The sequence below is a fragment of the Gracilinanus agilis genome, chromosome 1 (assembly GCF_016433145.1).
Source record: "Gracilinanus agilis isolate LMUSP501 chromosome 1, AgileGrace, whole genome shotgun sequence".
NCBI classification, from domain to species: Eukaryota; Metazoa; Chordata; class Mammalia; order Didelphimorphia; family Didelphidae; genus Gracilinanus; species Gracilinanus agilis.
In genome coordinates, this window is record NC_058130.1 from 4617387 (window position 1) to 4629861 (window position 12475).

The 12475-nt window shown below is 57.3% G+C and overlaps 1 protein-coding gene across 1 annotated transcript; it reads right to left on the minus strand.

The window, feature by feature from the left end:
* Positions 1 to 4876: 4876 nt before the first annotated feature.
* On the minus strand, positions 4877 to 12475 carry STK17A (serine/threonine kinase 17a). The gene is made up of 7 exons (XM_044656769.1): positions 12248 to 12475; positions 10928 to 11140; positions 8552 to 8696; positions 8043 to 8169; positions 7033 to 7081; positions 6755 to 6934; positions 4877 to 6631 (listed from the first exon to the last, which is right to left on the minus strand). The coding sequence occupies exons 1-7, from the start codon at positions 12403 to 12405 to the stop codon at positions 6346 to 6348; spliced, it is 1158 nt and encodes a 385-aa protein (XP_044512704.1). The 5' UTR covers positions 12406 to 12475; the 3' UTR covers positions 4877 to 6345.

Consider the following 12475-nt stretch of genomic DNA (forward strand, 5'->3'; position numbering starts at 1 on the left):
CACGAGGTTCTGTTACAGGACAGAGTCGCCTACCTGAGCCCAGGTGCAGCTTCCCCTGGGATGTCCCTGGGCTTCCCTGTGCCCGTGGATGGTGGGTAAACAGAACACGGAATCCCAGGGACAAACAGGTCCCTCCCTTCTGAGGGACACGGCCCAGGTTATTCACTGTTGTTATTCCTGTTGAGTTGGTCTGATTCTTCTTTCTCCATCTGACTTTGTTCAAGCCCTTCCTTCCTGTCTTAGAATCAATACTGTGTCTTGGTTCCAGGGCAGAAGATTGACAAGGTTTAGGCAATGGGGGTTAGGACTTGCTCAGGGTCACACAGCTATGTGAAATCCCCTGAGCCACTTGGCTCCTTCAAATTTGGAGTTATCTTGGTGAAGATGCTGGAATAGTTTGACCTGGATCTGGCCCATGGGGAATAGTTTGCCCATCACTGGAATGGAATCAAATTAAGGGTCTATGTAAGGGCTAGTTATAATGACTCATTGTATTGGATGGAGGTTAGGAAGACCTGAGTTCAAAGCCGGCCTCAGACACTTTAATAGATGTGTGAGCCCTGAGCAGTGAACTCTGTCTACCTCACTTTCATTGCCTGTAAAATGAGGTTCATAAAAGCACTTAGCTCTGGCCCATTTTCCATACAGCTGCCAGGCTGCTGTTTCCAAATTGCTGCTTGGATCATTCCCTTAAAGAAGGATCTTTCAGGGGCCCCCATTCCCTGGAAGCTAAGATACATATTCCTCTTTTAAAAAAATAAAAGAACGAACTCACGCCTATCAGATTGGCTAATATGACAGTAAAGGAAAATAATAAATGTTGGAGGGGATGAGGCAAAATTGGGACACTAATGCATTCTTGGTGGAGTTGTGAATTGATCCAAACACTTGGGAAGGCAATTTGGAATTATGCCCAAAGGGTTTTAAAAGAATGCCTGCCCTTTGATCTAGCTACTAGGTTTGTATCCCAAAGAGATTTTAAAAAAATTGGACAAGAGCCTGTTTGTACAAAGATATTCATAGCCACTCTCTTTGTGGTGGCAAAAAAACTAGAAAATGAGGGACTGTCCCTCGATTGGGGAATGGCTGAACACATTGTGGTATCTGATGGTGATGGAATACTATTGTGCTGAAAAGAATAATGAACTGGAGGAATTCCATGTGAACTGGAAAGACCTCCAGGAATGGATGCAGAGTGAAAGGAGCAGAACCAGGAGAATATTGTACACAGAGACGGATACATTGTAGCACCATCGAATGTAACTGACTTTGCTACCAGCAGTAATGCAATGATTCAGGACAATCTCAAGGGACTTAGGAGAAAGAATGTATCCATATCCAGAGAAAGAACTGTGGGAGCAGAAATGCAGAAGAAACTATATGATTTTTCACTTGTTTATTTGGGTCTATGTTCATGGGTTTGGTTATATAAGATTATTCACTTAGAAAAATGAACAAAATAGTGATCATACATAGATAACCCAGACTGAACTGCTTGTCGATGCTAGGAGGGGGGAGGGAAGAAGAGAGGGAGACAACATGGATCCTATAAATTTGGAAAACTGATGTGTAAATTTGTTATTAAAATAAAAATAAAACAAAAAAAATTAAAAAAAATTATTCCCAGGGTGGCTTCCTGTGCCTCCACCCCAGACCCTTTCTATGTATTTCTCGAGGCTGAGTGTCCTTCCCTGGAGCCCCAGTGCTGGATGCTCTCCCTGATGCTCTCTCAACATTCAGCTCCTCATCCTCACCACTGGGGCTCTCCCAGGTCCCTTGTCAGGACACGATCACCTCTGGATTCCCCAGGAGAATGGGAGCTCCTTAAGGGCAGGAACAGTCCTTTGTCTCTGTATCCTGTTCCCTGGCAATGTTGACTCACTTGTGTGGTATTGCATTCCAGTTCTGAGATTTTGTGATGTGGGGAAATACATAGAAGAAGTCCAAACGTTACATTGGCCTTCTGGGGCTCCTAGAAACCAACTCCTTAATGTTTTCACAAGCTTGATAAATAGGCAAATCATGGTGAGAAAAGGAAAAGATGAACTAGAGGTTTTAAAACTATCCAGTACAAGGGACAGCTGGGTAGCTCAATGGTTAGTGCTGGGCCTGGAGACAGAAAGACCTGGGTTCAAGTCTGACCTCAGTTACTTCCTAACTTGCCCTGTTTGCCGATCCAGGGTTAGAACCAAAAGCTTCACGGTCCAGTTGGTGATGAAAAAAGGGGTCGCTTTCAAGTGAGTGTGGTGAGTCGCTGAGGATGGCAGTGAGGGTGGTGTCAGCAGCCTCCCTGACAGAAGTGAGAACGGCGCAGGTGTCCACATGGGACGTGGGCTGGTTTCGGAAGCAGGAGGCCCACACCTAGGGAGTGATGGTCACAGAGAAGGCCATTTGGCCATCTCTCAACCAGGAGCACCACGGCTGACTGGCTACATCCCACGAGCATCCCGCTGGATGGTTCAGCCCCTGAGAGCTTGGCCCAGCCAGACAGGGAGGGCATTGCAGCCCCAAGTCAGTGGGGAGCATTCTCTGGACGTCTGTGGCCACTTGGTCTCACTCTGTGGAAATCAAGCTTTTGGAACTGAACCGAGAGGCACTCTCCCCACTTGACTGGTGTAAGACCCCTTTGAGGGCACGTGGCTCTCGGGCAGGGCCTGACCCAGTGGCATTTGGGGCCGAGGAATTCTCCTCATTCTCCTCACCATCTCTTCTCTTCCTAGTGGTGGTTCCTCCAGACGTTGGGCTCAAAGCTTCACCTTGGTTAAGTCCTTCTGGGATTCGAAGTCCCCCTTCCTTTTGACATGCTACCACAACAATAGGGCCACCCTTGTTAGAATGAAGGAGCCTGGGAGACCCCGCTCACATAGAATGCGTCCAGGTCAGCCGTTCACAGGGAATCAGACTTTAGGGGCCTCTGGTTGAACACTGTTGCCTTCAAGGGCTTTCGGGTCCATGTGACTGCTTTCCTCATTCCCACCTTTAACAGAAGTTCCCCCTGACCCTTCCCTCCCCATCAGGGGCTCCTCACTCCCTCGTGGCAGGCCCCTGGCTTCCCTCCGCCAACCCACGTCTCCCCACTGTGCTGCGCCTTCCTTCCTGTGGCAGGTTCCTTTGTCTCCTCATTCCTCACGTGAAATTCTTCTGCTTTCTTTAATGAACAGAAATCTCTTCTCTTTCCTTCCTGCCCTTCCGTGCAGGCGCTCAGGCCTCTCCTCGAATCCTCTTGCTTTCTGACGCTGGACTCTTTGGGGGAAGAAGATACAGGGAGAGCCTTGCGGGGCAAAGCAGCGGCCTGGAGCCCAATAAGCTGCCTGGCGAGAGGTCCTCGGGGTCTCCTCAGCCAGTGCCCCGGGGTTTGCCACCTGTTTGCATGAGAACATCTATTGAGCATTTATTTCTGTGGCCACACTGGATGTCTGAGAGCTGCAGGAATGTCACATTCGGCATCTATTAGCTACGGGGCAGCCGGCTCAGTGTTCCTCCCGCCCAGACTCTGGCCTGCCTCGAGGAATCCAGCTGCCTTGACTGCCCAGTTGTCAGCATCGTCTTCCCCAAACTTCCTTGGAGCCATTTTTGAACCCCTTCCCTTGTCTTAGAATCAGTGCTAGGGATCGGTTCCGAGGCAGAAGAGCACCAAGGGCTGCGCAATGGGGGTTAAGTGACTTGCTTAGGGTCACACATCTAGGAAGTCTCAGAGGCAGAATCTGAACACAGAACCTCCCCTCTACAGGCCTTGCTCTCCAGCCCCTTAGCACCCAGCTACTCCTTATATTCACTATCTGTGTACTAGTTGTTTTGTCCTAGACTAGAAGCTCTTTCCTGGTGGATCTCTAGTCCTTCCTGATAATGCATGCCCTTCTCCCCCCTCATCGCTCGCCCTCCTCCCCTCTACTCCCTGCCGCCGTCAGTGGGCTCTCCCTGCTGCCTCCATCCACGTTGATCAACCAGGCGAGATTTCTGCTAGCTGCTCCCTCTTTTTCCTTAGAGCCTGGCATCTGGCAGCACAATGTCTTCCCCCCTGCCTGGGATGTGTCAGACGCGCCCCACCCCCCCCCCCCTCCTTGTGCCCTCATCTCCAAGGACCCGCTCCAGAGCTTGGTCCTTCCTCCAAGTCTGATCTTCCCTCTCTGGGTCCCTCCTAAATGGAGCCCAACCTCACGATGCCGTCCAGTTCTCCTTCTCCGACCCATTGCGCCTGCTTTAGCTCTGACCTCCTTTCTCCACGGCGAGCCCCTGTGAGTGCTACACTCACACACTGACTCGACTTTCCTGTTGTTCCTCTGCCCCATCGCACATCACCCCTTGCCAAACAAGTTCCCCAACTGCAACCCTGGTCCTTGAAGGCACGACTTGGGAGGCAGATCCTGCTTCCTGTCAGGGATGCTCATTCTCCCCACAAGGGAATCTTCCCTGCTAGTCTAGGGGCTACCCAGGTCTCCCATTTCATCCTCCCTTCGATCATGCAAGGCAATCAGCAGTCAGTTCCCCAGTTCCACCCTGGGCTGGATCTCCGACAATTCTTGGGGCCCTTCCCTCCCCAGGGGAAGAATGTATCGCGTTGGGTTACCAGGAAGGGACTGAAAAAAGCCAAGTCCCAGGCAGAATAACGGCTGTTATTCTGGGGACCCCTCGAGCCGCCAGTCCAACCTCTACCAAATGGGCAGCCTGGCTACTGCCTGAAAACTCCAAGCGGGAGCTCCCTGAGGGCATCCTTGGCACAGGCAGGGCCTATGGGAGCACCATTACTGTGACATGCAAGTGAGGAAATGAACTGGAATGTCCACCCAAACCACCGTGGTAACAGCTCCCAGGCAGGTTCCTCGGATGCTCTCATCCATGATTTCAGACGTGCGCGGTGAAGGCGGCCAGTCTCCTCGCCATCCGGTACGGACAGAAATATTTATTTTAGTTGGTCTGTCATAGAAAGACTTTTCATACTGTTTTAACTTACAAACCAATAAACTTGAATAACTAGATACAAATTACGAATGACTCAAAAATACGCACAAACCCAAACTTTAAGGCACAAAACGTGAATGAAAACGCGACCATTTCAAATGGCAAAGCGGCCTGTTTAAGAGCCATTAAGGAGGTCTGGGAGCAAATTTGTTAACTGCGCTTCGGTTTGTTTTTGTAACAATGGGAACCCAGATGGCGGGGGAGGACCTGGGGCTGGGGGTGGCTCCGAGGGCACCCAGAGACAGTCTTTCCAACATCAGACATTCGAGACCTGCACGCAGGTGCCCTCAAAGTCCTGTGGGAAAGCCAGGCTCACTCCAATGGTGTAAAGCTCACTGCTGGCCAGGCCCAGGTGGTCCCCAGCCCCTACTTCCTCCCTCAGGGGAGGCCGAGACCCAAGAAGCTTGAGTGGAAACGAAGCCCAGGGCAACCGCTTCGGGTGGTCAGCTGGGTGAGAGCCTCCGGCCAAGCAGCTCTGAGAGGACGGGCGATTTCACAAGGGCCCTTTAGCAGTTCTCATCCAGTTTTAAGGCTTTAATCAATTGACAATTTAAAGAGTTGGGATCTTCAGAAAAAGTCCTTTGGAGGAAAGCTGCCTCCATGGGAACCAGGTTCTCCTTCTGTGACTAGGGAGGAGTGGGGGGCCACCCCCTCGTCCCCTCTTCTCCCTTGCTCAGAAAACCTCCGCAGGGCCTTTTCCCTGACCACTGCACCGTCTGGGCCAGATCACATGGACACCTGGGAGAAGTCACCTGGGGGAGGGGAAGGGGAGGACCCAGGACTGCCCCAAGCCAACCCCATCCATCTCCCTGGAGAACACGGAGACTATCTCTAAACCCGGGGTGATACTAAAAGGGGGAACACCGGCTCCACCTTGTTTTTCTTATTGGTTGGGAGTAAGAAGGGTCGTAGGGGAAAACCCCGGGATTATCACTGACAATCCCCACAGGGAAGGACAAGGCCGAGAGTCTCACTGGAGAAAACAAGTTGGGGAACCCCCCCAACAAAAATGCACCCATCAGACCCCCCGGCTGCCATTCTAGTTCTTAGAAACATCTTGTGCCTTTCAATTAAATTAAATTAAATCCTAAAAAGGTCTAAACTGAAACGGAGCCAGTCAAGTCTGGCGCCACGGCGGATGCGATGCCCGAAGCGGTGCCCGCGGGTCAAAGGCAGACCCTGGGCTGCGGTTGGCACTTCTCATAAATGAGGTTTCTGGAGGAGGGACGGCGTGCGCTGCTCAGCCCCTCCCCCCCAGCTCGGCCTCGCCAGTCACCTCAGGCTCACTCGGGTCCTTCGGGCCCAGGAGACGTCTGGACGTGCGGCCACGCGGCTATAAATAATACGAGTGTTCAAAAGGAGCCTGGCATCAGCCGGGCACCGCGCTCAGTACACAAGCTCCCCGGGCATCTCGGGCAGCAGCGGCTCCTCGAAGCGGAACCGTTTGGAGATGGCCTTGGGGCACGGGCCCAGCGTGTAGGAAGCCACCACGATGAGCTCGTCCTGGTGGGCCTTCTCGGCCTCTGCCGGCGTTTCGGGCCCCGCGCTGTCCTCCTCCTCCTGGAGGCCTCCGGCCTCTTCTATCAGACTCTTGACCCGGAAGGGAGGTTCTGGGCCTTCGCCTAGGGTCAGCCACGGATGTCTCAGACACTCCTCGGCCGTGGCCCGATCCCTGTGGGAAGCCACGACAAAGCATGACCCGGGGCAGAGTGTGTGCATGCAGGGATCCCGGCCCGTCTACACTGCCCCCCGCTAGGACACGAGGCGCCCTGCCCCCTCCCTGCCGGGCACTTACTCGGGCCTCTTCACTAGCAGCGCTTTGATGAAGTCCACGGCCGCCTCGGACACGGCGTCCAGCTCCTCCTCGGAGTAGCTGACGTTCATCTGGGAGATGTTCAGGAAGGTTTCCTGCTTGTCGTCGCCCAGGAAGGGGGAGATGCCTGTGAGCATGACGTAGGCCAGCACCCCGACGCTCCTGAGCACGAGAGGGAGACACGACAGGGTGAGGCCCGGCGCCGCCCGGCCCACACCCACACCCAGACCAGGGGCTCCGCGACCCGGGGCGGCGCTCACCACATGTCCGTCGCCGTGCTGATCGGGTCGTAGCTGAGGATCTCGGGAGCTGCGGAGAAAGCACAGAGGGCTTCTTAGAGGCAACGCCGCCGCCCCCTGCCAATCCTGCCACTGGCCCAGGCCGCTCGAGGCCGGGGCGGACCGATTCTGGTGCCGTGTTCCGACCAGCCCGGATCCAGGCGGCGGAGGGGCTCCTTCTGTCCCCAGATGGGGAAGCTCCTGCCCTGGAGGGCCCGCGCGGGCGGACGATGTTCCCGAAGCATCTGTGCCGTGCCCGGCTCTGCCACGTGCTGAGGCCGAAGCCCCCTCGAGGAGGGCCGGAGGACTAGAGCCCACAGGACCCCGAAGAAACAAAGCCTCAGAGGGGTCACCCCACGGCCCTGGGCCCAAGATGCCCGCTCCCCAGATTCTCAGGCCTGCTAGAGCTGGCCCCGGGGCCGGACTGGGGCCTCACCGTCACCTCGAGCTCTCCCAGCTCCTGGGCCGTGAACCCCGAACCCCCCTTTCAAGTCAGGAGAAGCCCCTTGGACTTCGGGCTGCTGCGCTCTGGGTGCCCCTTGGGGCCTCTTCTGCCCCGGATCTCCCCACCTCCCGTTCTGGGTCTGCCCCAAGTGCCCAGACGAGGCCAGCCCTGACTCAGCTTCCGCTCCCAGACGCCGAGGGCCCGACGGTCTCACGGGCCTCCACCCTGGCCCACAGGCAGCTCCCACCATGGGAGGCCCCTCTCTGAGCCCCCCGCTCCCCAGAGGCTCGTCCTTCCTCGCCTCGCCTTCCCCCGGCCCCCTCCCAAGCCCCAGCCACCTGCTGGGGCTCCAGCTACAAGGGGGGGCTGAGCTCTCCACTGCCACGGGCCCCCGGGCCCCAAATGCCCAGCCTCGACCACAGAGTGTCCGGCCCTGCTGATCACTGCCCTCTGCTGCTTGGGGGGGGCACCTTGCATGCCTGGCACCAGGCACCCAGTGGGCCTCACTTTTCCCGTCTGTGGGGTGGGGGCGGCACCTGGGCCTTACCCACATACTCGGGGGTCCCCATGATCTCGCGGAGCTCCTCGTGGCTCTCCACCATCCTCGAGAGGCCGAAGTCGACGATCTTGATGTCGCCCAGGGGGGACTCGCTCGTCAGGAGGATGTTCTGGGGCTACAAAGAGAAAACCCCGAAGTGTCACAAAACACGCTCCGGTCGTGTGGAGGCAGCATGGATTCTGGGGAGCAGAGGAGACCCCCAAGTGGGGGGTCAAGAGGGAGAAGAGAGGAGGGGGCAGAGCCTGGAGTGCTCGGGGGCCAGAAGGGGTGATCTGGAGGCCCAGAAGAGGTGGTCAGAAGGGAGGAGAGCCATCCGCAGCGTCCAGGGCTCGAGAGGCTCAGGGAAACGAGGCCTGAGAGAAGGCTGCAGGGCTCGGGGATCCGGAGAGAAGAGCCTGGCTGCGAGAGTCAGAGCCAGCTGTTGAGGGTCAGGAGGGAGGGGGGCCCCCGGTAACGGTCCCCCTGGGCCCTGCCCGGCCCGAGCCTCGGGGCCTTACCTTCAGGTCGAGGTGGACCACGCTGTGTGCGTGGAGGAAGGAGACCCCCTCCACGATCTGCCTCATGAGCCTCTGCACGTCCCTCTCCTTAAAGGCGTCCTCCCTGTCGGCCACGCACTGGTCAAAGATCTCGCCTCCGGCCGCGCTGGGGAGAGACAGCATTGGCGGCTCTGAGAAATCTGCCTTTGGCTGCTTTTCCCACTAAAGCCGAGCGGTCAGCGGCCTGCGCTGGCCCAAAGCCCGTGGACAGCCTTCTCTCGCTTTCTCGGCCCCCAAAAGAAGCTCCCTGTGGTGTGCCGAGAGGCTGACCGCCAGCCTGGCGTCCAAAGGGGGCTCAGGCCTTGTCCTGTTCCTGCTGCCATGGTGAGCCCTCAGGCAGCTAGAGGGCTCAGTGGATGGAGAGTCAGGCCTAGAGGTCCTGGCTTCAACCCTCGCCTCAGACACTTCCTAGTTGGGTGACTCTAGGCAAGTCACTTCACCCAAATACCGCTCTATACACAGTCATGGTGCTACGATGGAAGGGGAGGCTTTAAAAAGACACCAGAAAAGCAGCTCCTGCCTTCTGGGGGCCCTCTGGGGGCAGGGGGAGACGACGTGCCACAGCCCAGAGCCGTCGTCCGGGCTGCTCTCTAGGGAAGGGGACAGAACTGGGGGAGTCGGGAGATGAACTCAGCCTGGGAAAGAGGCCGGCGAGGCTGGACTGCCGGGTCTGTAGAGGCCTGGAAAAGGAGGTCGGGGCCAGGCTGGAGAGAAGGAAGAACAGGGAGCTTCCCACGCCCAAACCGGAGAGAAAAGAGAGGGAGCCTCCGCTCAGGAGAAGCGAGGGCCACGGGGAGAATGACCCACTCATCAGAGCTAATGCCAGACACCCAAATCAAGAAAGCGGCAGTGAGAGGAGGAGACAGAGACAGGCGGAGACCAAGAGACAGACAGACAGACAGAGACGGATGGAGACAGAGAGAGAAAGCCAGAGACAAAGAGAGAGACGGAGAGAGAGCAAGAGGGTGGGAGGGAGGGAGAAGGAGAGAGAGACAGACAGACAGACAGACACAGACACTAAGGCCTTCCTCTCAGAATGCTGGTTTGCAAAGACTAAAAGAAACGTCAGTCAAGTTAGAGGAACTGAAGTGATAGCCCTGAAGGGGTGCCAGGTGGGGGCTGCTTAGAAGCCGGATGTCTTTTCCTGACTCGGTGCCTGGAGCTCAGCCTCCTTGAGGTGAAGCATCCCTGCCTTGAATGGAGGTTGGAGACAGCATCAGAGGAAGAGGGAGGACCGGCCGGAACCTGGGGCTATTTCGTGACTCATTGGGCAAGGAGAAGGTCCTGTTGGCCCATCGTGTTTCGGAACCGCTCCTGGCCTGGCTTCTTTCTCAAAGACCTTTCACGCGAGTCCCTCTTCACTCTGGATTCTTGTTCTGCACAGACAGCTCACTACTTCCACAAAACCCAGACGAAGCTGTCTCGAGCTGATCCTGGACAGGGTCACTCAGCCCCACAACTTATCCGCCCTGCATCTGGCTGTTTAAGGCAGTTTAAGGCCTCAGACAAAGCTAGAGGTGGTGAGCTCACCAGAGCGCAGCTGACATGGAGCTGGGAGAGAGAACAGCTCTCAGGGCAATGGGCCGACTCGAACAAGCTGAAATTCCGATGGGCCAAATAGATCAAAGAAGGGGTTTCTCATGGCCTGCGTTAGGAGGGCCAGGCGCACCGTCTGGACCCAGCAGAGGACCGTGTTCAGCTCTGGGCACCCTGGAAACTGCAGAGCTCTCAGGAAGGCCCAGGCTGGCCATCCTCTGAGGAGGGGGGCCGTTGTGTGGGAAGGGGACACACTTGTTCTGCCTCCTGGGGCAGGCAGCAGAGGAAGATTTAGACTCGTCCTACAAGAAAAACTTCCTAACAATAAGAGCTGTCCCAGTGTGAGATGGATGGTCTCCAGAGGGGTGGCTCCCCCTTTCTGGAGGGCTTTGGGCCAAGGCTGGAGATTCCTCTGGTTCTTGGGCTGGACCAGGAGGTCGGTGGCCCCGTCTAACTCTCAAATTCTGAGCTTCTGGTTTTCCTGTTAGTCCGTTGTCTCTCCCATCCTCCTCTTCTGCACTGGGACGAGATGTGTCTTTGAGCTTGAAGACGGGGGCAGAGAACCTTCCAGAAGGGAAAGGGGCCGCCGAGCCTGGGGCTGCTGCCCTCCTCTGTCCTGTTCATCCCTGCCAGCCTTGCACCCAAGGTGTGAGGACTTCTCCTGTGGGCTCTGAGAATCCCTCGGCTTGTGCAGAATACCTAGAACAAAGTCTGCCGCGCTACTGAGGAGAAAGACTTCGAAGGGGAAAGGGAAGTCAGAGGGAAGGGGACCCCGAGACGCGATGCGGGAAGGGCACTTACTATTCCAGAACCAAGATCATTTCAGACGGCGTTTCGTAGACTTCGTGTAAGTCGATGACCCGCTGGTTGCCCTGGGCCAGCTCGAGGACGGCGATCTCGTGAATGATTTCCATCCGGCACTCTTGGCCTTTTCTTCTTTTTCTCATGAATTTGGCTGCAAATTCCTTTCCGGAATCTTTCTTGACACATTTCCTCACCACTGCAAATTTGCCTCTGGAATAAAAGCAAAAGAGCCACACTTGGCGGACCCCAAGGCACCATTGACCGTGGGTGCAGTCCCTTCCGAGAGGAGGCCTCCGCCTCAGACTAGATGCTCCAGAGATTTCCTTTAGAAAGGACCAGATTCCCACCCTCAAGCGAGGGAAGGCAGCCAAACTCCATCTGAGGATGCTGGCTAAAATAGAAATACTGCCGGGCATCCATCACCCTCGCTTGGGGTTGTCCGAGTGCCGCCCCCATCTGATGGGACTGGAGGCTGCCCCCCTGCCCTACCCAGGCTTTGCCGCTAAAATGACTGTGTAAAGCTCCAGTGACCTGGAAACTGAGGTTTTCAGGGGTGCCCCATGGAAGCGCACCAGGGCTCACTCTCACAAGACAACTTCTCTTAGAACTCAGAACTCCATTCTGGAATATGGGGGTGTGGGGACTCCCCCTCCAATGGGGTACTCTTGCCCCTCCCTGCCCATTGGGGCTACCTTTGGGGGAAGGGCTTTGGTGCCTGGGCGGGTGTGGGCTCTACATGGGCTTGCCGCTCTGTGCTTGGGTCACCAGCCCCCTACACGGGGCCTGACACACCCCAAGTGGGTGCTGGGGCCCTGCCTGGTCCTGAGTCTCCCCTACCAGCTCCCTCCTCCCTCCTCCCTCGGTGCCCACCTGGGACCCCCCCAGGCTCACTTGCCCCGTGCAGGCAGGAACAGCGCAGTCTGACCCTATGTGGGGGGAGGCACGACGCCTAGCCGCCGCCCGCGGGCACCCACTGTGCGGTCAGAGGGGTGGCCTTGGCTGGGCTCCTTAGGCTAGTCCCCATTTCTCAGGGAGGAAGAGTGGGGGCGCTTTCAAAGCCAACAGGACGCAGTGGTCCCTCGGAGCAGCGCTGCCGGGCACGGGCGGCGGGCGGCGGGCAGGAGCCCCCTCCCCCCCAGAGGCCAGGCAGTCCCAGCCCTGCCCGCCGTCTCCCCGGGGCGCCGCCTGCCCAGCCCCTCCACCCTGCGGGGGGAGCTCCGAAGGGGCTTCCAGGGGTCCCTCAGCCCCCGCCCGCCCACACCGGGGTCCCCCCGGGGCTAGAGGAGAAGAGGCGCCCCTCGTGGTGTCCCAGCTCACCTGCCCAGCTCGCGGCCTGGGCTCAGCCCGTAGCGCTCCTGGAAGGGCTCCCGGCGCACCGGGGTGCGGATGTCCCGCAGGAGGCCCCGCACTCCCCGACCCCGCGCCCGCTCAGGGGCTCTAGCAGCCGCCGCCGCTGCCTCCTCCGGGGGGATCATGGCCCCGGCCCGGCTGCAGAGATCCGGCTCTCGCGGGACTACCGCCAACAGCCTCTCCGAGTGCACTCTG

Bases quoted from the DNA above. Each gene is read 5' to 3' on its own strand.
- STK17A (XM_044656769.1), bottom strand. From the start codon at position 12,405: ATGATCCCCCCGGAGGAGGCAGCGGCGGCGGCTGCTAGAGCCCCTGAG. The intron at 8,697-10,927 runs GTAAGTGCCCTT...GTCTCTCCCCAG, and splicing joins ATGATCTTGGTTCTGGAATA to CGCGGCCGGAGGCGAGATCT. The intron at 6,632-6,754 runs GTAAGTGCCCGG...GGCTTCCCACAG, and splicing joins CTGCTAGTGAAGAGGCCCGA to GGATCGGGCCACGGCCGAGG.